The following is a 27,679-nucleotide window of genomic DNA, read 5'->3' on the forward strand; positions in this document are numbered from 1 at the left end:
CAACCCATAACTCTATTCACATGGCCAGTTGGCATGGTTTCTGATATGGATGAGAGAGGATGTTCCTGCATCTACATTCCCTACTTATGCCCTCAACCAGATAAAACAATGGGTGTGTAATTGGGGGGAGCATTAAATACTCAGTTATACCATCGATAATAGAACTCTATAAATTTTTATTTTTGCCCAAGACAGGATTCTTGTTTGAAAATGATAAAAGATATATTCAAAATAGTTTGAACAAAAAAGGACCATAATTAGTTTATGTAATTGGGGAATCAGAAAGGGTAAGGTATAGTTTCAGTCACAGCAGGATTTAGGGACCTGAACAAGGTCATGGGTTCCAACTCCTTCTCCATCTTAGCCTTTCTTCTTTTTATGGTTAACTTCTTTTTGAAGACAAGTTGTGCTCAGAAGTTAAGATGACTACTATCATTCAATCAAAACATGCAGTCTTCCTTGCCAGCACAAAAGTCTTAGAAATTATTGAACTTAAATCATCACTATGTCTGAGATATTGGGATCCTCTGATTGGCCAGACTGGGTCACAAGGCCACACCAAGAAGGTGGTGGTGGTGGTAGCACCCGTCTGATGCTACTCTAGGACCACAATAGCATGATGTGATTGTTCATCCGCCACGCTCAAAGTCTAATTAAGTTCATTTATTTTGCCTTTCTAGTCCTTATCTAATGAATACATAATCTCTATATGGTTATAATTACATACAGATAAAATTTTACAAGAAACTTAAGATTATAACATCATTTTAATCACTTTATAATATTCTATGAAGAGAGAAATCAGATCATTGAAGCTATGGGTTTGGATGAAATCACTCAGGGAAGATAATACAGAGTGAGAATAACAGAGTCAAGAGAAAGTCCTAGGAAAGATAAATATGTAACGGGTTGACAAAGTTGAGTACAGTCCCAAAGAGACATAGAAAAATAGGAAAATTAGAAACCAGAAAAGAAAGTTTCTAGAAGGAAGGACCAAGATATAAAATTCCACAGGAAGGTCAAAATAAGAACAGAAAATACTTCTTAAATGGGGTGATATGGAAATTAAGTCAGAGCAGTATTATAACAGGCAACTTGTCCTGTGTCCCATAACCAGAAAGGTACAGAATTGGCAATAAAATTAAGGTGTTCTGGATCTCTTGACATCAACTGTCTTCAACCAGGGATACAGTTGAGGTGGACAGTTGTTTTTCCTTGAAGCCAAATCCTTGATACCACAACTAGAATGATTTAGGTTGAATATTAGAAAACATTTACCAATTTGCATGGTTATAAAGGCTTAAATTAATTGATAAAATATTATTTTTAGGGAACACTTAAAAGCAGGGTAACTGCAAGCTGTGACACAGGTTAGATGACCTTTGTCAGGGGCTCTCGGTCCAGCATTATTTTTCTTCTGCTACCCATCTGATTATTTTTTCATTCCTGAGATTTCTTTACCTTATTGCCCCATTGGATCCCAAGGAAACCATACACCTGGAGCCCTTTAATTGTAATTTTCTTTTTATTGTTTTATGTCCTTGCTCACATGGACAGAAAAATCTGCAAAATCCAGTGACTACCATAAGATAACACGTCCTTGATGTGAGTGGGATGAAGATATTGTTAGGGCTCTGTGAGGATATAGAGAGGGGAGCTGTGGAAGTGAGGAAGAAGGGAGGGAAAAGAGCTGGGCCCATTGTTGGAAGAGGATGAAGCAGTAGGTGGGCGCTGATCACAAGTTCACCATCAACCAGTCCAGCAGCTGCAGCCGTGTAACATTTCCCACTGCCTCATCCAGCTGTCGCTCCTTCTCATAGCGCAGCACTGACTGCAGAACCTCACCTACGCTGCGACCTTTCTCCACGGCGGCAGCTGAGAGCTGAAGTAGCTGTGGGAAGGAAAGAAAGCAGTAGTGGAGTGGCAGAACATACCGCAGCAGGCCAGGAAGGCCCTGCCAAGGCTAGAACAAAGAAGTCTGGTAGATTTTGAGAAACTTCAGCAGAGGGGACTCTAATTGAATGTTGAAGAGCCTTCCTTACTTGTAAAGTTTGCTGGTCTGTTTGGTAAAGGAAATTTGGTTATATCACTCTTAATTTAAAGAAAAGATGTTAAAATCCATCTGTCTATGATATGGAAAATATGATTTCCTACTAAGAGTAAAACCTGTCTGCTTCCAGTGGCTGTTTGGTCAATGGTGTTCCTGCTTTCTAGGAATTCTAGTGTTCTTAAGTTCCTTGTAGTAACATCAAATAGTCCCTATCATCGTCCCAAGATCGACAAGCACAGCAGAGAAATATGTCAAAAGACAAATGTGGACATTGTCCCATGCTCCACAGACCAGGCACCCCTTGAATATTAGAGCAGGAATGCAGTTCAAAGATTCATTCAACCCTCATGAAAATGTTTCCCAAAGAGGTAAAGAGACTTGTAATACAGTGCTAGAAACTAGCAGGGGAAAAATTCATACCCAGGTCTCTGAAACAGATGTTTAGTTTTCTTTCCAAGTATAAAACGAGAAAATTTATGCAAAGCAGGCACTCTAATATGAACATAGTAGATTGTCATTCATCTGGAATCATAATAGCAGCAAACTAAAGTAACCCAAATTTTGTTTTGTGCATTATACAACTGACTCTATGATAAAAAGTCAAAGAGCAAATAAATAGGCCAAATAGCAGGAGCTCTTTCAGAAGGGAAAGTTTCCATGTGAGAAACTGAAGTACACAATCGTACTGTGGATGCAAATGGAAGCACAGAAAGTCTTGGGAAAAGAAGCTATAAAGAAGAACCAAATAAACATTTTAGAACTAAAAAAAAAATCCAAAATATAAATTTATTGGATGGGCAAAAAAAGATAAAGGAAAGTCAGTAAACTTGAACATAGAACAATAGAAATTAGCCACACTGAGCAATATAGGATCAATTAAACTTATTTCAAAAATGACTTAAAAAAGACTTTGGGGGCCTGTATGATAATATTATAATGTTTTACATTTATATCATTAGGATCCTAGAAGGAGATGGGGAAAAGGGTAGTACGAAAAAGTACTTTAGAAATAATGGATGAAAGCTTCCCTAATTTGCCACAAGACATAACAAACTCAAGAAGACCAGTGAGCTTAAAATAAGATAAACCCAAAGAAATTCACTTTAAGATTTGTTATAATCAAATTGCTTAAAACTAAAGAAAAGAAAAAATCAAAAGCAGCCATAGAAAAATGGCACATTATAGGGGAACAATAGATTTCTCATCAGAAATCACAGAAACCAGAAGGATATAGTGCAACATTTTTAAAGCACCAAAGGAAAAAAATTGCCAAACCAGAATTCTATATCCAGTAAAAATATACTTCAGGAATAAAGGTTAAATAAAGAAAATTTCAGATTAAAGAAAACTAAGAAAATGTACTGTCAGAAAATGTGTTCTAGTTCTTAGGACAAAAGGATGATATCAAAAGGAAATAGAACATTGGGAATAAATGAAGAACAACAGAAACAGTAAAAATCTCAGTTCTTTAAAATATGTCTTATAATTTGAAAGCAAATATAACTTGTCTAAAAGTTTTTAATGTATGTAAATTAAATATATGAAAACTACAATATAGAGGGAAGTGTAAAGGCAATTAAATAGTAAGATGTGTACATTCCATTTTAAGTGGTAACTATTTATTCTACATAGACTCTGAAAAGTATGTATATTGTAACTCCTAGAAAAACCAAAAAAACTACACAAAGAGATGTAGTCAAAAATACAATAGATAAAAAAATGGAATACTAAAAAATGTTTAAGCAGTCCAAAAGAAGGCAACAAAGAGAAACAGGACGGAGAAAGAGAATACATAAAACTAATATTAAAATACTAGACCTAAATTCAAACATACTAATCTGGTGAAATAAGTGATCTAAACACACCAATTGTTAGAATGAATAAAAAATATGGTCCAACTATACTCTGCCTACAAAAATAACTCACTTCAAATGATATAGGTAGGTTAAAAGTAAAATTATGGAAGAAGATGTACCATGAAAACACCAGTCAAAAGGAAGCTTGAACCTCAACATTCATGGTCAAAAGGGGTTTTATAAAGGGAAAAATAACTCAAAAGGGCCAGATATCCACTTATATTTCCAACAAGTGCTGTTGAGACAACTGCATACCCACAAGCAAAAGAATAAATTAGACCCCTACCTCATATCATACATAAATATGAACTCAAAATGGAATACAGACTTAAATATAAGAGCTGAAATTATCAAATATTTGGAAATAAAAGAGAAGAAAAATTTCATAACCTCAAGTTAGGTCAGTGCTTCTCATTCTGGCAATACTGACCTTATGGGCCAGGTTATTCTTTGCTGTAGGATTGTCCTGTGCATTGCAGAATGTTTAGCAGCATCCTTGGCCTCTACACAGTACACTCCAGTAGCAACCCCCTCCCCATTGTGACAGAAATATATTTCAAGACATTATCAAATGTCCCTTGGGAGCAAAACTTCCTCCAGCTGAGAACCACTGAGTTATGAAAAGATCAGATATAAACTCATAAACACAAGCAATAAAAGCAAAGAGTGATAAATTAATTCCATCATTAAAACTTTTGCCCTTCGAAAGACTTTATTAAGTTAAAAAAAAAAGTAAGCCACATACTGAGAGAAAATATTTTCAAATCATATATTTAATAAAGGACATGTACCCAGAATATATAAAAAATTCTTAGAATTTTATAACAAGAAGAAAACAACCCAGTCAAAACATGGGCAAAATATTTGCATAGACAATTCAACAAAAAAATATATGAATGGCCAATAAGCACATAAGAGGATGTTCAAATCCTTAGACTATTTTAATGTATGTGTGTCAAATTAAATCCACCATCAGATACAACCAGAACAGCTATAATAAATGTTCATGAGGATGGAGAAACTGAAGCCTACATTAACTGTTGGTTGGAATGTAAAATGGTGCAACCATTTTTGAGAAACAGTTGGGCAGTTTTTAAAGATATACTTAAAATAAGGTGCAGCAATTCAACTCCTTGTTTCCCAAGATAAATGAAATTGCATTGTGCACAAAGACTTGTATGTGAATGTTCATAGTAGCATTATTCATAACAAAAGTTGTAGAAACAATCCAAAGTTCCTTTAATTGAATGAATAAACAAAATGTAGTATAGCCACATAATGAAACACTGTTCAGCAATGTAAAGGAATGAACTACTGATACATACTATAACATGCTAAGTGTGAATGGCCAGATGTAAGACTATATATTTTATGACTCCATTGTATAAAATGTTGGAAATGTAAATGTGTGACGGAAATCAGGTGAATGGTTGTCTGATGCTGGCGGTGCAAATTGAGAAATATAACCTAGAAAATTCTGAGACAGAGAAATAAGGAGCCCCTTGTCCTATTAGGTATTAAAACATATTATAGAATAGCAGTAATTAAAATGATGTGCTAATTTAAATGGCATTAAAATAGTAAATAGTCAATTCAATGAAATAGAATAGAAAAATTTGAAAAAGAAGATAGTTAGCCATCTGTAAATAAAAAAGAAAGATTGTATCCCTACCTCATACTTTATATAAAAATAAATTCAAAATGGATCAACATCTTAATTTTTTTTATGAAACATAAGTATTGATGGGCACTTAGGTCATTACCAGCACTTGGTTATTGTAAATAGTGCTGCTATGAACATAGGGATGCATAGGTTCTTTTGAATTGGTGTTTCGGGACTCTTAGGGGATACTCTGGCAGTGGAATTGCTGGGTCAAAAGGCAGTTCCCATTTTAGTGTTTTGAGGAAATTCCATACTGTTTTCCATAGTGGCTGCACCAGTCTGCATTCCCACCAACAGTGCACTAGGGTTCCCTTTTCTCCACATCCTCATCAGCACTTATTGTTTGATTTGTTAATGATGGCCACTCTGACCTGTGTGAGGTGGTATCTCATTGTGGTTTTAATTTGCATCTCTCTGATGGCTAGTGATGTTGAACATCCTTTCATATGTTTATGGACAATCTGTATGTCCTCCTTGGAGAAGTGTCTATTCAGATTCTTTGACCATTTTTTAATTGGATTGTTTGTCTACCTGGTGTTTAGTCATATGAATTCTTTATATATTTTGGAGATCAAACCCTTGTCTGAGGTATAACTGGCAAATATGTTTTCCCATATGGTTGGTTCTCTTCATTTTGGTGATGATTTCTTTAGCCATGAAGAAGCTTTTTAGTTTGATGTAGTCCCATTTTCTTATTCTTTCCTTTATTTCCCTTGCCCTCGAGGATGTATTGGCGAAAATATTGCTGCATGGTATACCTGAAATTTTACTGCCTATATTTTCCTCTAGGACATTTATGGTGGTATAACTTATATTTAAGTCTTTTATCCATTTTGAGTTTATTCTGTTGTATGGTGTAAGTTGGTGGTCTAAGTGCTCATCAGTAAATGAGTGGATCAAAAAACTGTGGTACATTTATACAATGGAATACTATGCAGCAGAAAGAAGGAACTCCTACCTTTTGTGACATCATGGATGGAACTGGAGAATATTATGCTAAGTGAAGTAAGCCAGTCAGTGAAGGACAAATGCCGTGTGATTTCACCTATAAGTAGAACCTAATGAACAAAATAAACTAACGAGCAAAATAGAACCATAGGCATGGAAACAAGGAACAGACTGACAGCGACCACAAGGGAGGTGGGAGGGGGTTAAGGGTGGAAAGAAGGGGAAGGAACTAGTCAAATAACATGTATGAATGACCCATGGACATGGACACGGTGTGGGGATTGACTGTGGAAGTGGGGGTGGGCTGGGCGGAGGAGGGCAAAGGGGGAAAAATTGGGACAACTGTAATAGAATAGCAGTAAAATATTTAAAAAACATAAGTATTGATAGAAAACATGAGAAAATTTTGTTAATATTTTGAAGTAAAGAATGCTTCCCAAAATGTGACACAAAATCCAGGAAAAATAAAAGAAAAAACGTCTTAGATTTGACTACATAACATTTAAAAAATTCTATATGGCAAAAACAAAACAAAACACCGAAAGACAAATGACTAAAGAATGTATTTAATATCACAAAGGCTAATTTCCTTGTATATAAAACTCCTACAGATCAATAAGAAAAAGAACAACAACCCAATAAAAAATTGGGCAGAGGGTATAAACAAACAGTTCATCCATGAAAAAAAAATTCAAATGACTCTTAAACTTATGAAAAGATAGTCACCCGCATTCCTAATAAGCCAAGTGCAAAGGAAGGCAGCACTTGACAAAGGTCACAAGTTTGTCACTCACTGTTGATTAAAGTATGGAAAATAGGGACTTTCATATTGTTTTAGTAGATGTGAAAATTGGTGCAAGCTCTAAGGAAGGCAATTTGGGTATATATATCAAATACACAAACAGACATTAATTGTGATCTTGAAATTCCTATACAGATACATTTGATTCTGTGCACACAGCATCACAAATAGTAGCAAAATATTGGCAACTGAAATATCCATACGTGGTACAATGGTTAAATACAGCACCTTCACACAATAAAGTAATATGCAGCCATTAAAAAGAATGTGGCAGCTCCATATGCTGCAGAACAGAATATACATATTATACTACAATTTGAGACTTTAAATGAGATATATACACATTAATACTTCATTGTGTATTCATATGTATTTCTAAAAGGATAAGCAAGAAATTGATCACCAATTCTTTTCTCCAGAAAGAGCAATAGGATGGGAGATAAGGATGAAAAAAACCTTAACTTCTCTGTACATTCTTTTGTGCCTTTGAATTTTGAACTATGCACATATTATCTATTCAAAAACGCACACAAATTCATTTAAAGGAATTGGGCTCATGGGTATCCCAGTGTTACTGGGTTCAATCACCTGTGTCAGCATGAGGATATTTGTATACATTAATTAAAGCCCTTTCCAAAAAATCTAAAATAATTTCTGGGAAGTTTCTTTGATGTATAGTGCATCCAGCTGTTCTTAAAAATATACTGATGTTCAATGAGCATTGACCCATTAGTTGAAGTTTGGATGTGCTGCTGCCCATCCTTTTCATTCTTTCCTTTAATAAAATAGATAATCATTTTTATCTTTACAGTCAGCAAAGATGTACGTGTGTGTGTGTGTGTGTGTGTGTGTGTGTGTGTGTGGTGTATATTCAGGAGGAGGACTGCAAGTCTACTGTGCCCACTTTAGATAAATATATTACAGACATTTTAATCAAAATAATCTAAAACCAGAATGTAATATGTATTTTACATACAATGGGCTTGACTTAAAAGATGGCTACAGAACAAAAGCCTGTTTCACACATTGTACATATGAACATTATGCTTCTTTTAAGATTTTTTCATCAGTCTAAAGCTTTTGTGAATATAGCCCCACTCTGTAAACTGCTATGTACCAAAATAGTTGTCTGTTTTACAGACTGGTAAACCTGTAGTGACAGAGACTCTTTACAGTTTGCCAAGAACTCAGGGATATTTGTAGGATTGGAACTTCATATTCTGTTCTCTAGTCTAAACTTGAATGTACACACAAACCACCTGGTGATTTTGCTAAATTGCTAAAATGAAGATTCTGATTCAGTAGGCCAGAAGTGGAACCTGAGATTCTAAACTTCCAACAAGCTTCCGGCTGACACCAATGTTGTTGGTTCAGAGACCACATTTTTAGTAGCAAATCCATATATCAATAGTCTTGTTTAGGTTTAGTGTAGCCTATTCTGGATGCTATAAAATCCTGTGTCTTTCCAGTCATCAGATAAACCAAGTAACCCAGTTGCAAGGTTTACTAATGTCACTTATTAAACAGATAAAGCCTCTTCCTCTACATCCTCCAGTTTCTATGACAATGAATTATTTTTATAAATAATCCAAGCCCCCTGTGCCACCCATTACTACTTAATTGTTAACTGCCGTTGTTCTACTTTTATCAGTTGAGATAATAATCAAAAGCCTTAAAGGTGTGTGTGTGTGTTAGGGATGATTCCTCTACAGTAGCATGAAGCAGCAACTTGCATAAATGTTCATGCTTTTCAGACTCAAAATCTCCCTTTAGTGAGCAGTTCCAAGGGATACATTAGGAGGAGCAAGAAGTTAGAACACACTTGTGTTTATCAGTAATAACAGTGATAAGTTGATTTCCCATTTACTTTACTCTTTAGTCTTCTCAATTGGTTCAGAACTTAGGGTGGGGGGAAAAGGATGTTATATTTCAAATCCCTTCAAACCCCCAATACTTCCTAGACAATCAACTAAAAGAATAATGATAGGTTTGAAAGTTCATCAATCTAGATCATTCAAGACCTGCTCCTTGACCCGCCTTAACACATTCCCAGAATGCTTCCCAGCAGCCCCTTCTCACTATTTGGGCAATGCTGTCCTAGCCAAAATTCAACCTGATACCCAGAACTTAATCTGATTCTTTCACCAATCCACCCAAGCAATCCCACCAATCTATGTAGAAAAAAAATCAGATTTGATTTATTATATAGCCCCTCCTTTCCCCTTTTGATGTGACTCTTACTGGGCAAAATATAATTTTATTTTAGCCATTATTTCTGCCTAGAGTCATGATCTCCAAATTCTTACTTCTTATGGCTATCTTTCCATTCAGAAAGAAGACAGCTTAAAACCCCAATGAACCATTATTTTCCTTACCTTTTCTTGGATTCGTTCATCATCACCAGCAAAGTACAAAATAGGGACATTGAGCTCAGAGGCAGCTACCCATTGAAGTACAGCTTGGAGTTGCTTGTTCTGAACAGTATCAATTATGTTATAATTGCTAACAATCACTTTGGGTGGTGCACATTCTTCAGGAAGCTGTCCTGATACACCTCCCAATTCATTATGGATAGCTTGATAGGCATTCTGCAAGACAGCCTCTGCTGTCCCTGTGCCCTTGACTGGTAAACACTCATGTAAACTATCAGGAAAGGCAGAAATTGGCCTGCTGGCATCACCAGGCTTATCATCTTCCAGTTCTGCCAAGGGAGAGTCACAGGACTTGGCAATAATGAGACACAGCTTCATCACTGAGTCCATCAGATGTTCTATCATCTTCCCACTCATGTGGTCATCTAGCTGGTTAGCAACCATCTTGCTCAGCCCAACAACAGTACCACCAGCCTCATCACCTTCACTTAGTCTGATGGGAGAAGGGGTTACAGGTCTTTCAAAGAAGTCTTCTTTAACTGGTTGTTCTGGCACCTTGGGTTCAGAGCTATGGTCATTCTTGAAAACGGTCTCACTAAGTAAATTCCGGATAAAGTTGAAAAAAACACTCATTAGATCCTTCTTTTCTGCTTCTTCTTGGTTACCTCCCCCATGAGGAGACTTAAGGTTGGTCTCAGCAGCAACTACAGGGGGCTTGTTAGTGGGAAAGTTGGTGCTACCAGCAGCCTCAAGGAAGCTCTGTGCATCCATGCTTCCTCCCTGGGCCAGGTGGTACTGAATTAGAAGTAAGGCAGATACAAGCAGGTCCTTGGCCCAGGAGTCTGAATCACACATGAAATTCTCAGGTTCCTCTAGGTGATACAAAGTGGGGCTGAGGTTGCAAGTATCCAGAGGATATCCCAGGGGATAGTCTGGTGGAGGGCTACACTGGTCATTGGGAGCTGCAAATGTTGCATGCTGGCAAACTGGAGATTTTCCTTCTTTGTTCTGACTTTTATGCCACAAGGTCAGTCCCTCTTTGATAAGGTGTTCACCCAAAGTTTCGGCACAAGTCTTCTCTGGTTCGCATGGAGGATAGTACATTTTTTCCCTCAATTTACCTTCAGATTTCATTGTTGCAAAATTTACATTTCGGTTTTTAGGGATCCCCATTCCTTTCATGGAGACAGAGGAATGAATCTCTGACTTGTCCTTCGTTTTCCTGATATTCCCAGGAGGTTTCTTGGCAAACACCACAGTGTATAGCTTATTCAGCATAGCGTCCATGATATCTGTGGCCTTCTGGCTTCCATGAGAGAAGAGACTTCTTTTCACAGCTGAGACAAAGTCTGTATCAGTCATGAGGGTCCCTGTGACATTGTGAAGGTTCTTCATGAAGGAGTCAATGAGATCTGAAACCACCTCTTTCGCATGCTTCATCAGTACCCTCTTCAGCAGGATGGAGGCAATGGTTGTGTCCTTCACTTGTATTCTCAGTGTCTTCATGATGGAGACCATCATATCAGACACCACACTGTTAGCATACGTCACGATCTTTTGGCTAATAGAAGCTGTAAAGTCATCAGGCCCTTCTTGCCCTCTGAATAACTTTCTCTCTCCAGGTAAGGACCATCTACCCTCTTTGGCATTACAAGATTCAAACATTTCTTTATAGAAGAAAGACTTCTTAGAAGCAGTCTTGTCGTCTGGACCCTTGCTTTCCTTGATCTTCAATGTGGTCTTGTATTTCAAATTTGAGGGACTCTGTAATGATCCTAAGACTCTGTCACCAGGGCCAGGAACCTTATCGGAGGGAGCATTCTTGGAACATTCGGTGACAGTCTTATTCACCAGCTCTGATGCCACTTCACACAGGCTTTTGTTGAGTCGGGGTTCATCCCCCATATACAATGACTGGTGGACACATTTGTTTTCAGAGCCATCTATCCTCTCATTGATCTCCTTGTGGGCCATGGCTATGACTAAATTTGTGAGGCGGTTAGCATAGAAGGAAATTTCATCTACTGTTCTTCCATTACCAACTTGGGTACTGGGGCCCTGGAGAGGGTTCTCTCTGTGAGTCATCTCCAAATGAAATCTCTCTGGACTGCCCTTGTTGGAGGTATTGTAGTAGTCCACAAAGAAACCCTTGCATGAGTCTCCTAAGTTGGTCATTTCCCCGCCAAATGATGATTCTCCGGGCTTGAACCTAACATTTTGGAACCCTGCTGCACTTTTTTCCAGGTCTCTGCGGAGGCAGCTGAGCACTCTGACAGGATCAGTTGAGGCTTCCTTAAAAACAGACAAGGACTCATCTGACTATAACAAAGTAAATATATGGGATATTCAGGACAACTCAAAGATCAGTTACAAAAATGGTCACCTTCCTCAAGCCTGAACTACTCCATTACCACAATAAAAGTAACCAACATTTATTGAATGTTTACTATGTATCAGGCACTGTTCCAGGTATTTTGACTATTATCTCATTTAATATTATTCTCACAGTAAACCTAAATGTTAGCTCTCTTATTATCCACATTTTACAGAGGAGGAAATTGAAGGACTCACACATTCAGTTACTCATCCGAGGTTATACAGCGAATCATTGATGGAGCAGGAATTCCGACCCAGGCAGTCTGACTCCAGAGCCCATGTTATTGGCTACTACACTATATTGGATCTAACAACATTTATCCTTAAGATCTGCCAGTCATCAGCTACATAGCTGAGTTAGCATTTGAACTAAATCAGATTTTTCTTGTATTAATATTAATTGCTCTTTTCTATAATCTGTTTTTATTTAGGTCTCTTATTACAAAATACAGTTTTCAAAAAATTATAAAATTCAAAGATAATTGTGCATAATTAATCACTTTGCCAGACTATACAAGCACAATCTGGATATGCTAAATGACTTCCAGTGAACTACTTATTATGACATAAATTAACAATCTGATTTATAATTGAGGAGTTAGTATCTGTGGACAATTTATTAGTTAAGTGAATACAGATTCTCTGGTGGAATTAACTGTGATAAGCACATGCACATACTTTTGTAATCTATAATCTTCACTTGAACACAGGTTAAAATAAAATTTATGTAAAATTCTTCTATTCTCTATCAAATGTAAAGAATCATTGTAATTATTAGAGTTATGTCTTCTGGAAGAGACAAGTATTACACATCTTTAAAGATTAATATGGTAATTTAATTACCAGTGTCATATTGTTACTAGCTACCAATTGTTAAATACTTATGTTTGCCAGATACTGTGTTAAGTGCATTACACACATTGTTTAATTTAATCCTCATACACACCCTGTAAGAAAGGTATTGCTTTTCCAGTTTCAAAGGTAGAGAACTAAGGCATAGAGAAGTTAAATAAATTCCCTAGCATCTCACAGTTACTGCATGATGGGTGTTAGTACGCAAATCCAGTTCTACTCTAAAATCAGTGCTTGCTATCCATTGCCGTGTTTTGAAGACTTGGAAAGAAGAGAAAAGCAGTTAAAACAGTGCCCTACAGGGCTGATTTAAGCTGTTTGTTGGCCATAGTGCTCGGTTCAAAGTCTTCCTAATTGATTCTCCTAATATGAACAATAGCTACTGTAGGGAAATTTTGTGCTTCAGTGGAAAATTATGCATAATTTATGGCATAATCTTCCATATTTTCAGATTATAATTCTCTTGGAGTTACTTTACAATTCTGTAAACTATAGGTAAATGATAGCAATACAATACAATTCTTACCTACATATGTGTTATTTCTGGCCAAGGATGGATACACTGTAGAAAAGGTGCTTCCATTTGCACATTCACTTCAATATTCCTGATCTATATATATGTTTTTTCCTTAGGTTCTCCTTTGAATGACACCAGTTCCTTATTAATGAGTTCAGTAATATCTTTAATATGAATTTATTTTTATATATGTATGAGAGTCATTATTTCACCCTTCTCTGAAAATGATCTTTAAACTGTTTTGGAAGTCCTTGCCAATATGTTCAACAGGTTCACCTAACGAACAGAAATGTCATCATAAGAGTAGTGTACCAGGTGCATCTTGGTCCCCAGAGGTGAATCCAGAGTAGAAATGGAACTATGCAGGTGTTCTGTTTATCTAATTTCAATTTTCTTCCCTATTAATACGGCTTTTCATTTTCACTTTGGTCCCTTTATAGCCAATAATCATTAGTGGAAGCAATGACTGGGAATTTTGTTTTATTGTCTCACCGTTGGGTGATTCTTTAATGAATTACGGTTTATAGAGTTTTATTCTCTTTTGGGTGAGATGCAATAGAAAATAAGTTTTACTAGTATTTATTGCCTGTCTTAAGTTCAAATCAATTAAGAATTTTATGCCCATTTGGAAGGAGAAGGGTCCCCTTTAATCTCTGGACAGGTGAGGTTTGTGCTTCTGTTTTGAATTTTGATGTACGGCTTTAAGTATATTATTTTTTAACTGAGATATTCAGGTGTACAACGTAATTATTCAATATTTTTATAGCAAAATGATCACCAATATGTCCAGTTAACATCTATTGCCACACATAGTTCAAATTATTTTTTCTTGTGATGAGAACTTCTTAACTAGTTTCAAATAGAAAATACAGTGTTATTAACTATAGTCACCATGCTGTACATTCTAACTCCAGGACTTTACTATTTTAAAACTGGAAATCTGCCTTTTAACCACTTTCACCCATTTTGCTCATCCTTCACCTTTGGCAACCACCAGTTTTCTGAAACTATGGCTTCTTTCTTTTTTTCTTAAGATTCTACATATAAGTGAGATCACACGATATTTGTCTTTCTCTGGGTTATTTCACTTATTATAATGGCCTCAAAGTCCATCCATGTTGTTGCAAACGGCAAAATTTCCTTCTTTTTCGTTCGGCAGCCGTCCGTCTCGAGAGACGATGGTGTAGCTTCTTAAGAGTCTATCTGCACCGCCGAGAATGGCTGTGCAGTCTGACTCGGGAGTGACACGGTATCTGTCTCCTCCCGTGTTGAATCGACATCTGGAGTGTCCTCTCCAGTGAAGCTGAAGCTACAGAGCCTGGGCAGGGTGATATGGAGGGTCTGCTGTTGCTCATGCAGCAGACCCCCCCTCTCTTCGCAGCTGAAGGGTCCAAGGGAAAGACGGAGTCAATACAGCTTGGCTTCAGGTGCGCCGCAGGAGTTGCCGGTGTTGACTACAACGTCAAACCGCCTTAGGGACTCCGGCTCCAGATTTTCTGTCGGGGTTTACTCCCTTAGCCTTTCCCCTGAAGAGGTATGCCGCAAGGCAGCGGAGGTTTTTTGGAGTCAGAGTTTTCCTTCTCTGATGTGTCCTTCTTTTTAATGGCTGAATAATATTCCATTATATCACATTTCCTTTATCTGTTCATCTAGAGATGAACACGTAGTTGCTTCCATATTTTGTCTACTTTAGCTAATACTGTATAAAACATAGGGATGCAGATATTGCTTCAAGAGAGTAATTATGTTTCCTTCAGAACCAAAATGGGAATCACTGTTCATACGGTAATTATTATTTTAAATAATTTCTTCATGTGATTGTGATTAGAATTAAATAAAATAAAATAAGAGAATATGTACAAAATAACTTGTATATTTCACATGGTGCATATCAGATAGTTAATACTACTTAAACATTTCAAATAAAGATTAGCCTTCAAAAGAGCTAAGAGAAAAAAAGAAGCCGAAAAGCTTGATCTTTAGAGTAATGCAGTGAGACACAATTAACCATCTATGGAAGTACGAAAGAATAAAACCTGACTTACTACATGTATGGGGAAGTACTACCCTGGGTGAAAAGAGAAGTTGTAGAAGAGCATATGGTTAGAGATGTGTACTCTGATTCATTCCTATCAGCCAGATAGAAGGTGTGGGGAAACTACTGAGTTTCTGTAATGAATATTTAAAAAATTATTTTTTGGAACCAAAGGTCAATATTAGGTGGAAACTTCCTAATGAACAAAATTTGGCTTTAAGAGGAAGTTTTAGGGAAAAAAAGCTGCTTTTATGCGTGTCTGAGAAAGTGACAGAGAAAAGGTGGTGGAGTCAGAGCAAAGACAGTGTTCAAGAAATGGAAAGTCAGGTTCCAATGTAGATGTTATCTACCCACCAGGAAGACCAACTGGGTGGCCTGCTGTTGCAGAGGTGATTGCCTGTGTAATGCAATATGAATATAGTGTCTGTATACTACACACAGTACAAGGCACTGTGAAACATACAAAGGTGAAAGAAATATGATTTTCCTTCTGCAAGCATACAATCTATTGCAGAGACAAAACATGAATGTAAATATTATTAAATGCTATGTGATCAGGGTTATAAGATAATAAAAACAGATATATTTGATGTTAGAAGAGGGACAACATTTCTTGGCTGGGTAATTAGAGAAAGAAGTGACATTTGAAATGTACTTTTTAGCATTTTAAGAGTCAGATATAATAGGATGGGCATTCTTTGCAACACAGTGACACAGGCAAAATATATTATTTGGGGTAATGTTAGTTTTAAATCAGATAGCTCCTGAACTATCAGTGTAACAAAATAGAGTCTTGATCACTTTGTTTAGAGAGGACATTCAATGAACAGACTATTTTGCAGTGACTCAGGGACCCAGGCTCTGCTTTTGCATGATTGCACTTTCTTTTGGGCATCGGAATCTTTTCTTCAAGCCAGTGTAGAGGAATGACAGAGATCCTGAAGGACTGGATAGGAAGGCTTTTGTGGTCTGGGCCTGGAGGTGACAAACATCAATTCTACCCATATTCCATTTATCTTTGGATGTTTATATTCATTTTTCATCAGCTTTGGGAAATTATCACCCATTATTTCTTGGGGTATTCTCTCTGCCCCTTTCTCTTTCTTTTCTACTGGGACTCTCACAGTGTATGTTTGCTCGCTTGATGGTAGTCCACAGGCCCCTTTGGCTCGGTTCACTTTTCTTCATTCTTTTTCCTTTCTGTTCCTTAGACTTAGTGACTTCCACTTTCCTATTTTAAAGTTTGCTGATTCTTTCTTCTGCCTGCTCAAATCTGCCTTTAAATCCCACTAGTGATTTTTTCATTTCCATTACTATGCTTTTCAGCTCCAGCATTTCTTTTAGGTTATCTGTAGGTTTTGTCTCTTTGTTGATATTTCCTTTTTTGTTCAGACACTCTTTACTTTCTCCACAGCTTTCCTTTAGTTCATAGCATCTTTAAGACAGTTGGTTATCATGGCTTTTTCAGATACAGAGTTTGTTGATTTATTTTTTCCTTTCTATTTTCCAAAGGAAAAAAAATCAAAATAAAAGGCCAGATTTTAAAAAAAAAAAGGTTTCTGCATGGTTACACTTCTTGTGTATGTACAGGGGAGCAGAAGTTTAGTAGGAAGGACACATTAGAACAAAACAGAATTGGCTGCAATGATACTATTTCCCTCAAGCCATTAGTCTTCAGTTTACCCACACATTTTCATTTCATTTCTATTGTATTTTTTATATGTAGTCTACAAGAGACACTATATATATATATATATATATATATATATATATATATCTCGTCGGCAGCCGTCCGTCTCGAGAGACGATGGTGTAGCTTCTTAAGAGTCTATCTGCACCGCCGAGAATGGCTGTGCAGTCCGACTTGGGAGTGACACGGTATCTGTCTCCTCCCGTGTTGAATCGACATCTTGTGATGACGCTGGAGTGTCCTCTCCAGTGAAGCTGAAGCTACAGAGCCTGGGCAGGGTGATATGGAGGGTCTGCTGTTGCCCATGCAGCAGACCCCCCCTCTCTTCATAGCTGAAGGGTCCAAGGGAAAGACGGAGTCAATACAGCTTGGCTTCAGGTGCGCCGCAGGAGTTACCGGTGTTGACTACAACGTCAAACCGCCTTAGGGACTCCGGCTCCGGATTTTCTGTCGGGGTTTACTCCCTTAGCCTTTCCCCTGAAGAGGTATGCCGCAAGGCAGCGGAGGTTTTTTGGAGTCAGAGTTTATATATATATATTTATATATATATAAATATATATATATTTATTTATATTTTGGGGGTGACATTGGTTAATAGTGTCAGATAGGTTTCAAGTGTACAATTCTGTGACACATAATCTCTATATTGCATTGTGTACCCGCCACCCAAAAGTCAAATCATCTTCCATCACCATATATTTGGCCCTATCTAACATTTACTAACCTCCCACCCCCTTCCCTTGGGTAATCACCATACTGTTGTCTGTCTGGGTTTATAAATTTCAGTTTTATATCCCACATATGAGTGAAACCGCATATGGTTCTTAGTTTTTTATGATTGACTTATTTAACTTAGCATAATATTCTCAAGGTGCATCCATGTTGTTGTCAATAGCATATTTCAACTTTTCTTATGGCTGACTAGTATTCCATAGCATATATATACCATATCTTCTTTATCCAATGCTCTATTGAAGAACACTGTGGATGTCTCTATTTCTTGGCCTTCATGAATAATACTGCAATGAACATAGGGGTGTATATATTTTTGTGAATAAATGTTTTTGAGCTTTTGGGGTAGATATCCAGAAGAGGGATTGCTGGGTCATATGGTAACTCTATTCTTAGTTTTTTGAGACACCTCCATACTGTTTTTCATAGTGGCTATACCAGTTTACATTACCATCAACAATGAATGAAGGTTCCTTTTTCCCCACAACCTCTCCAACACTTGTTATTACCTGGCTTGTTGATAATAGCCATTCTAAGAGGTGTGAGGTGGTATCTTGCTATAGTTTTAGTTTATATAGCTAGTGAAGTTGAACATCTTTTCATATATCTGATGGTCATCTGTATGTCTTCTTGGGAAAAGTGTCTTGTTCAGGTCCTCTGCCCATTTTTTCTTTTTTAAAATCTACTTCTTTATATTGTTTATGCTATTACAGTTGTTCTCACTTTTCCCCCCTTTCCCCACCTTCACCCAGCCCCATCCTCTCCCCTCCCTGAGTCAAACCAATATAGACAGTAAAACTTTAGATATCCTATGTAACAATATTTTTGCCAATATATCTCCTAAGGCACTGGAAACAAAGGAGAAAATAAATAAATGGGACTACATCAAATCACAAAGTTTCTGCACAGCTAAAGAAACCATCAGCAAGATGAATAGGGAACCCACTGTATCAGAGGATATTTTCATCAATTATACATCTGATAAGGGTTTAATCTCCAACATATAAAAAGAACTAATACAACTCAACACCAGGAAGACAAACAACTCAATTAAGAAATTGGCAAAAGACCTGAATAGACACTTCTCCAAAGAGGACATACAGATGGCCCATAGACATATAAAAATAATGCTCAATGTCACTAATCACCAGAGAAATGTAAAGTGAAACCTCAATGAGATATCACCTTATACCTGTCAGAATAGCCACCATTAATAATAAATCAACTAACAAGTGTTGGTGAGGATATGGAGAAAAGGGAACCTCTGTCCATTTTTAAATTGGATTGTTTGTTTGATATTGAGTTTTATGAGTTCTTTATATATTTTGGATATTAACCCTTTGTCAGAGCTGTTGTTTGCAAATATCATCTCCTATTCAGTTGGTTGCCTTTTTGTTTTGTTGTTGGTTTCTTTTGCTGTGAAGAAATGTTTTAGTTTGATCTAGTCTCATTCACTTACTTTTGCTTTTACTTCCCTTACCTTTGGGGTAAAATTCATAAAATGTTCTCTATGACCAAGGTCCATAAGTTTAGTACCTATGTTTTCTTCTATGTAATTTATTGTTTCAGACCTTATATTTAGGTCTTTGATCCATTTTGAATTAATATTTGTATGTGGGAACAAACTGTAATTCAGTTTTATTTTTAGCATGTGGCTTCTCAAGTCTCCCAGTACCATTTATTGAAGAAGTTTTTTTTCCCCTCCATTGTGTGTGTTCTGGCTCCTTTGTCAAAAATTATTTGCCCATGTATTATTTCTGGGCTCTCAATTCCATGCCATTGGTCTGTGTGTCTGTTTTTCTGCCAGTATCATAGCTCTGTAGTATAATTTGAAGTCAGGTAGTGTAATACCTCTGGCTTTGTTCTTTTTTCTCAGGATTGCTTTGATTATTCAGTCTTTCATGGTTCTCCACAAATCTGAAGATTTTTGTTCTATTTCTTTAAAAAATGGCATTGGGATTTTGATGGGGATTGCATTAAATCTGTATATTGCTTTGGATAATATAGTCATTTTAACTATGTTGATTCTTCCAGTCTATTAACATGGAATATCTTTCCATTTCAATGTGTCTTTTTCAATTCCTTTTAATAATGCTTTGTAGTTTTCAGTAAAAATGTCCTTCACATTTTTTGTTAAGTTTATTTCTAGGTATTTTACTCTTTTTGTTGCAATGACAGAAGAAATTTATTTTCATTTTTTATGAAGTTTCATTGTCAGTATATAGAAAAGCAGTGGATTTTTGTACATTGATTTTTGTATCCTGCAACTTTACTGTATTTTTTTATTGTTTCTAATAGATTTTTGGTGGAGTCTTTAGAGTTTTTAATATATACAATCATGTCTTCTGCAAAAAGTGACACTTTTACTTCTTCCTTCCCCATGTGGATGCTTTTTATTTCTTTCTCTTGCCTGATTGCTCTGGCTAGGACTTCTAAAACTATGTTAAATAAGAGTGGTGAGAATAGGTATCCTTGTCTTGTTTCTGATTTTAGAAAAAAAAAAAAGCTGTCAGTTTTTCACCATTGAGTGCTATATTAGCTGAGGTTTGTCATATAAGGTCTTTATTATGCTGAGATACTTTCCTTCCGTATCCATTTTATTGAGTGTTTTGATCATAAATGGATGTCGTATCCTATCAAATGCTTTTTCTGAATTTATTAATAAGTTCATATACTGTTTACCCTTCATTTTGTTAATGTTTTGTATTACATTGATCAATTTTGCATATGTTGAACCATCCTTGTGCCCCTGGAATGAATCCCACTTGATTACAATGTATTTTTTAAAATGTATTGTTGTATTCAATTTGCTAGTATTTTGTTTAGGATTTTTGCATCCGTATTCATCAGATACTGGTCTGTAGTTTTATTTCTTAGTGTTATCCTTGCCAGGTTTTTGTTTCAGGATTGTTTGCTTTAGAAAATGTGTTACAAAATATTTTCTCTTCTTCAATGTTTGGAAGAGTTTGAGAATGATAGGTATTAAAGTTTCTTTGAATGATTGGTAGAATTCACTAGTGAAGTCATCTGGTCCTGGAATTTTTACTTTTTGGGAGGTTTTTGATGGTTATTTCAATTTCCTCACCATTTATCAGTCTATTTAGGTTTTTCAATTTCTTCATAATTCAGTCTGGGAAGGTTATATATTTCTAGGAACTTATCAATTTCTTCTAGGGTTGAATTTGGTGGCATATAGTCTTTCATAGTATTCTAGTATGATCCTTTGTATATCTGTGATGTTTGTGGCAACTTCTCCTCTTTCATTTCTGATTTTGTTTACATGAGTCATTTCTCTTTTTTCCTTAGTGAGTCTAGCCAGAGGTTTGTCAATTTTATTAATCTTTTCAAAGAACCAGTTCTTTGTTGTATTAATTTATTGTGTAGTCTTTTTGTTCTCTATTTATTTCCATTCTGCTCTAATTTTTATTTTTTCTTTCTCCTATTGACTTTGGTTTGCTTTTGTTCTTCTTTATGATGTAATAATGTTATGTTGCTTACTTGGGATTTTTCTTGTTTCTTGTGATAGGCCTGGCATAAACTTCCTTATTATTACTGCTTTCTGGGCACACCAGAAGTTTTGATATGTCATATTGTCATTCTCATTTGTTTCTATATGTCTTTTAATCTCAACTTTTATTTCTTCTTTGACCCAATCATTTATTAGTAGTATGTTGTTTGTTATCCATGTATTTGTGTGTTTTTTTCACATCCTTTTTGATGTTGATTTATTTTATTTTATTTTATTTTTTTTTTAGCGAGAGGGGAATGGAGGGAGAGAAACATCAATGTGAGAGAAAAACATTAATTGGTTGCCCTTTGTACATGCCCCAACCAGGGACCAAACCCATAACCTAGGCATGTGCCCCAACTGGGAATCAAACTCATGAACTTTTGGTTTATGGGTCTACCCCAACCAACTGAGCTTCATCAGTGAGGGCTGAAGTTGATTTCTAATTTGAAAGCATTGTGTCCAGAGAATATGTTTGGTATAATTTCAATCTTCTGAATTTTTGAAGCTAGTTTTGTGACCCAACAGATTGTCTATGCTTGAGAATATTCTTTGTGCACTGGAGAAGAATGTATAATCTGATGTTCTGGGATGAAAGGCTCTCTAAACATCAATTATGTCCATTTGGTCTAATGTGTCATTTAAGGCCAATATTTCTTTGTTGATTTTCTGTTTGGATAATCTACTTAGAGCTGTCATTGGAGTATTAAGGTCCCCAACTATCATTGTGTTTTTGTCTGTTTCTCCCCTTTAGTTTTGTTAGTAATTGCTTTATATGTTTTAATTATTTTTTTTGAATGGGCCATACTTTCCTGTTTCTTTGTATGCCTTGCGACTTTTTGTTGAAAACTGGGCATTTGAATCTAATGGCTGACTGAGGCTATAAGCTATTAAGTTTGTGTCACTATGTTTCTGTCATTCAGAAAAGCATTAAATAATAATGTTTTTCTATTTCCACACTGTATTAATAAGTTAAATTATAAAGTCTATTAAACTAAAAAATCTCTATTCTGATTGGAAAAAGTATGGAGTCTCAGATATGGCACCAGCTTGCCAGCTCTCTCAGGGGAGGGTTTAGAAAAGAGACAGTGGCCTCTACTCAATCTCAATGCCAGACACTTCAGTTTCTCCCTGTGTACCACTGGTGCCTTTCAAGCAGTACCCCAGTGCTGCTGCTCAGAGGAAGTGAGTCTGAGTAGGTGAGTCCACATGTGTGTTCTTTAAGAGGAACTGCTTGGGGCTCCAGCAGTTTCTTTCACTGACTCAATGCCCATTGGTGTTTGTGTCCAGAAGTTGTGGGGACTTATCATCCTGGTACTAGAACACTGGGCTGGGGGGACTGGTGTGAGGCTGGGACTTCTCTCTCCCAGGATATCCCTCACCAATTTTTATCCATCACACGTGTGTGGGGGACCAGCCCTTTCCAAGTCTGTGCCCCTCCTACCGGTCTGGATGGATGTGATTTCTTTAATTCCATAGTTGTCAGACTTCCATTCCACTTGATTTCTGACAGTTCTGAGTAATGGTTGTTCTAGTTTAATTGTAATTTTGAGGTGGTTGGGCAAAGAGGTGAGCCATATCTGCCTATGTTACCATCTTAATCAGATCTCTCCAGATTCTTCTCTATGGGTGTAGTGTTATAACATCGTGAGCATGAAACTTTCAGTGACCTCACTTCCAGTCTAGTAACTGGATATATATTATCTATATATCTTAATGTCTTACACAGATATGTAAATGTTTTATCTCTTAGGCTATATAAAGACAGATCAAATATATTTTGGGCAAACAGAAGATGAGTCATGTAACATTACATGCAAATTTAATACTAAGGATGAGGATAACAATTGTGACTTCATTAGATTATGAAATCCTTAAAGGGAGAGAATTCTATCTATTCTTATATATATGACCCTAAGATTCAGCACCAGTTTATCTATCATTGTTTCTTAACTTCAAGTCCATCCTTCTTTGTCTTGCTTTCTGACACAGGAACTGGATCCATTAAACATTTCTCTTTTGGCAGCTTGCTTTGTTAATTGAGGGCATTGGGGGATACTTGATGGTCACAACAGGAGGAAAAAGCTCCCCTTCTGGTCCACCTATACCCTCTGACAAGTATCATTGGAACCAGCAGTCTGTGTGTTCTTTTGGCAAACACACTCTTTCCAAAGAGATCTCAGGCAACCTTGGTTGAGAAAGAAGCAACTTTTATGGATTCTTAGTTTCTTCCTTGTTAACTCTCTCTCAGCCTAGGGGTAGTAACTGGTTTTTGCATTTGCTACTTCTAGAATTCTGAGAGTCCTCTTTACAGCTTTCTCTAGTTAACTTGGGTAAATATCCTTAATAAACAGTTTTGTTTTGTTTTTTTTTTCACATTCAGGTCTTTATTTGATCACTGTTCTTAACTTCGGAAAGTTATGTTTAAGAAGAAAAATAAAGAACACAGACTGAGAAAATTACAAAGTAGAATGCAAATTGAAGGATTGTGAATATACAAAAAACTAGTTAAATATTTGAAAATAATTATAATTACAGTAAAATTTCATATATTTAATGTTACTTGCAAAAAATACTCAGAATGATTAAATTAAAAATTGGTTACACCCTTGAAAACTTTAGGTCATTGATGAAGTAACATTTTACTTATCAAGTATTCAGACTAACATCAGAGAAGGAAAACTCTGACCCCAAAAAACCTCCGCTGCCTTGCGGCATACCTCTTCAGGGGAAAGGCTAAGGGAGTAAACCCCGACAGAAAATCCGGAGCCGGAGTCCCTAAGGCGGTTTGACGTTGTAGTCAACACGGGCAACTCCTGCGGCGCACCTGAAGCCAAGCTGTATTGACTCCGTCTTTCCCTTGGGCCCTTCAGCTGCGAAGAGAGGGGGGGTCTGCTGCATGGGCAACAGCAGACCCTCCATATCACCCTGCCCAGGCTCTGTAGCTTCAGCTTCACTGGAGAGGACACTTCAGCGCCATCGTAAGATGTCGATCCAACACGGGAGGAGACAGATACCGTGTCACTCCCGAGTCGGACTGCACAGCCATTCTCGGCGGTGCAGATAGACCCTTAAGAAGCTACACCATCGTCTATCGAGACGGACGGCTGCCGACGACGATTCAGACTAACAAACTCAAAAATATGCAACGCTTCACGAATTTGTGTGTCATCCTTGCACAGGGGCCATGCTAATCTTCTCTGTATCGTTCCAATTTTAGTATATGTGCTGCCGAAGCGAGCACTAAACAGTTTTTTAATATTAAAATATTGGTGTGGTCTCCATCTTCTGACTGGACCCTGACTTACAGTGCCTGATATTAGTATTTAATAAATGTTTGTTGAAAAAGGAAGGCAGAATGACAATATTACTTAGATGAGAGTTTATAGTTCTGACAATTTTGAGACAGCCTACATGTCAGAAATAGTTTTTAATGAGCAAAATTTTACAGCTGTACTATATAGATTTTTCATTAATGATAACATGTTTCTCCTACTAAATACCATATTATGAGAATGTTTTCCAAATATTATAGATAGAAATTTTTCATCCTAAAGGAATTCATTTTTTCCCCCCAAGAAGTCAATTTTCAAAAATAGATGGCCGGTGAGTATGGAGAAAATGAGACTACTCTTAATGGCACTTCACATATTCCTAACCCAATATTTGCAAGAAGGTTGACAACTTACCATTTTCCACTCTTGGGGTTGGCTGTCTCCAGGTGAATAGATATCAACTTTGCATACCCCATTTTGGCTTTGTAACCAGTCAACACTCTCTGACATCTGGAAGTAGAAAATAAAAAGGTCATCAGAAGGACAAGTTGTATTAAAATAAGGAGAAAAGGTGAATAGTTTAGGTGTGAAACATAGGAGCAATGCTTTCAACAGAGACCTGTCCCAAGAGTTACCTCAACTAACCCAGCTCGGGATGTCTTCATCCTCAGCTCTCAACTGCAGAAAGTATTCTTAAAAATATGTATGTCTTTTGCTAATGCCAGTGTCTGGTCTGTTAAGAGGTGCTTAATATAGATTTGTTCATGAAAGAACCCAAGCAGTCATGTCCTACTCCTTGTGTCCTCGCTTGACAGCTCTTCCACATCTCGAATTTTCAGTATACACTCAAAATTCAACATGATCAAAATAGAGTTAATTGGCTTGTTCTTGCCCCACCAACAATTTTGTAAAGTAATACAGTTTATTTTTAATTAATTTCTAGACCTCTAACTTACTTTTATTAGCAGTAGGTCTAGTAGCTCTTCGTTAAGACCAATATCTCCTCCAATTAGCCAAGGTTCCTGGAGGAATCCTGTCTCACTGGTTCAGCCAAACTTCTGAATGGCAGAAGAGAGATGTCATCTGAACCACCCAATGGGTCTTTGTCCACTTGCTGATGCTGATTCTTTCATAACCCTCCCAACATTTTTCTCTATTCCCTAACTTCCATAATGACACCAACATTGACCTGGTCTTCTAATCCAGAAAGCTGATATTCATTTTAGTTGTCTTCTTCCACCCCAAGCCTCCCTCCTGCTGCTATTATATTTCTCAGTTGTAGCCATTTTTCTTGAAAGAATTGCTTATCCTTGCTGCTTTTATTCTCTTACCTCACAACTGAGCACCAGAGCTCTTATTCCAAATACTCCTTTGGCCTTATTTTCATCCACTTTTCACAGCATCTTATTTGATAGTCCTTGGGAACATGGCTAATTATCATGATATTTTCCCACTGATAATCTGCAAGTATGAGAAGCTTTTCTTTTCCCCCTTTTCCATGTCAACCTTCCATCACCAGGCTTCCACACTAAGATGTCCCTCCATTATAAACATTGCTTAGTTCTATATTTCTCAATAAGCAAGATAGAATAAGATGGTCAATTTTTCCTTCCCCAGCATCCCCAAACATCTTGGTGAATCAAGCATATATATTCATATTTTTATTCTAACAAATATACTGATTTAAAATTGTGTTAAAATAAAGTTCAAAAGCTTGTCCTATTTTTCATAGTAAAATTGAATTTTGTACTTTGTTCCCACAGGATTTGTACCCGTTTTAGCACCCCAATCACTGACTCAGATTACTGAGCTAGGGAAACAGTTTCCTTCACTCAGGAATCCCTGACATTGTAATAAGATTCCTTGGGTAAGCAATGGTTTCTCCACCCTGATTAGAGTCACCCAGAAAGCTTTTAAAAATACTGAATCTGAGATACGACCACACAGAGAATCTTATTCCAATGGTTTTAGGGTGAGGAAACTTAGGCATTGAATTTCTTAAAAGTTCCATGGGTAGTTCTAAATACATCTAGAATTGAGAATCCCTGGGCTTGGGCTTATTGGAGAGGTCCTCTCTGAGATAGGTGGCTAGCTTCTGAAAGATAATTATTTATTCTTTTCTTTAAAAATTTTCTCTGAGGTTTATAACCATTTTTGTTACTTATTTTAATGTTATTTTTAACCCCAGTGAGGAAGTTATTAATGTCCATGAAGTTAAACCCTATATTACCTCTTAGAAGCTCACTAATAAACATAAATATTCTATGCCCAAATCATTCACATAAAGTAAGAAATGGGTGGTACTACTACTTGGCCAAAGAATGAGAAAACTTGGGAACAGATTGTCCTGGAGTGTCTTTTAACTAATGTTAATATTTCATCTTAATGAATTACTTCTAATAGAAAATGACTAAATCAATAGGACCTACTCACTTATTTAAGCTGTATATCACGATGAAAAAGAATAATAATGAAATACAAAAAGGAAATTATGTGATCACTTACTCTTACTGAGGACAGATTCTGAGATATGAAGAAAGCTCTTGATTACTTTGTTGTTGTCTTTACTATCTCTAAGTTTACCCACTCCTCCTGCCATATAATATAAGGAATCTGAAATGGAAAAACACAAAATGACTAATGTTACATTTGAACCCTATAGCCCTTATTATCAATAATGGTTTAGACTTATTATTTTTCACATGTAGTACACAAACGATAAGCACAAGATGACACTCTAATTTAAAGTCCTGATCTTATTCTTGGTGCAGTCAGATGGTTTCCATGTGAATAAAGAGTTTCATCCTTTGGCCAATAATTTCTGAAATGATTACTTCCCACTTTAAAATCATTGATATATAGGTTTATTTAACAATGAGGAAACTGAAAGTTTTTAGACTAATTTCAAACTTGCTCAAAAAGGAAGTCAGAAAATAAGTAGCTAGAATGGAGAATAAGTGCCCTGAATTCATGGATCTCAAAACACTTTGTAAGTATTCCTTT

At 36.6% G+C, this 27,679-nt stretch overlaps 1 protein-coding gene and 1 non-coding gene across 3 annotated transcripts; both read right to left on the reverse strand.

Moving 5' to 3' along the window:
- Positions 1-42: 42 nt before the first annotated feature.
- AKAP3 (A-kinase anchoring protein 3) lies at positions 43-27,285 on the reverse strand. 2 transcript variants are annotated; one of them, XM_090275733.1, is made up of 5 exons: positions 27,182-27,285; positions 25,091-25,186; positions 9,695-11,983; positions 6,528-6,614; positions 1,827-1,891 (listed from the first exon to the last, which is right to left on the reverse strand). In XM_090275733.1, exons 2-4 carry the CDS (start codon positions 25,184-25,186, stop codon positions 6,561-6,563), a joined length of 2,439 nt encoding a protein of 812 aa, XP_090131859.1. In that variant the 5' UTR covers positions 27,182-27,285; the 3' UTR covers positions 1,827-1,891; positions 6,528-6,560. The 2 variants fall into 2 exon arrangements, with proteins under 2 accessions (XP_090131858.1, XP_090131859.1); XM_090275732.1 differs by lacking the exon at positions 6,528-6,614 and having other exon boundaries at positions 43-1,891.
- LOC150012563 (U6 spliceosomal RNA) lies at positions 24,539-24,645 on the reverse strand. Its single transcript, XR_016510853.1, has one exon. It is a non-coding gene; the product is annotated as a U6 spliceosomal RNA (small nuclear RNA).
- Positions 27,286-27,679: the final 394 nt, after the last annotated feature.

This window comes from Furipterus horrens, unplaced genomic scaffold (assembly GCF_987537825.1).
Source record: "Furipterus horrens unplaced genomic scaffold, mFurHor1.1.pri manual_scaffold_4, whole genome shotgun sequence".
Lineage (NCBI taxonomy): Eukaryota > Metazoa > Chordata > Mammalia > Chiroptera > Furipteridae > Furipterus > Furipterus horrens.

What these genes read in the sequence shown, in the direction of transcription:
- AKAP3 (XM_090275732.1), bottom strand. Translation starts at nt 25,186, where the DNA reads ATGTCAGAGAGTGTTGACTGGTTACAAAGCCAAAATGGGGTATGCAAA. An exon ending in AACCCCAAGAGTGGAAAATG is followed by an intron (nt 11,984 to 25,090) that starts GTAAGTTGTCAA and finishes TCTGTTTTTAAG; the next exon opens with GAAGCCTCAACTGATCCTGT. An exon ending in ATGAACGAATCCAAGAAAAG is followed by an intron (nt 1,892 to 9,694) that starts GTAAGGAAAATA and finishes TCCTTCCCACAG; the next exon opens with CTACTTCAGCTCTCAGCTGC.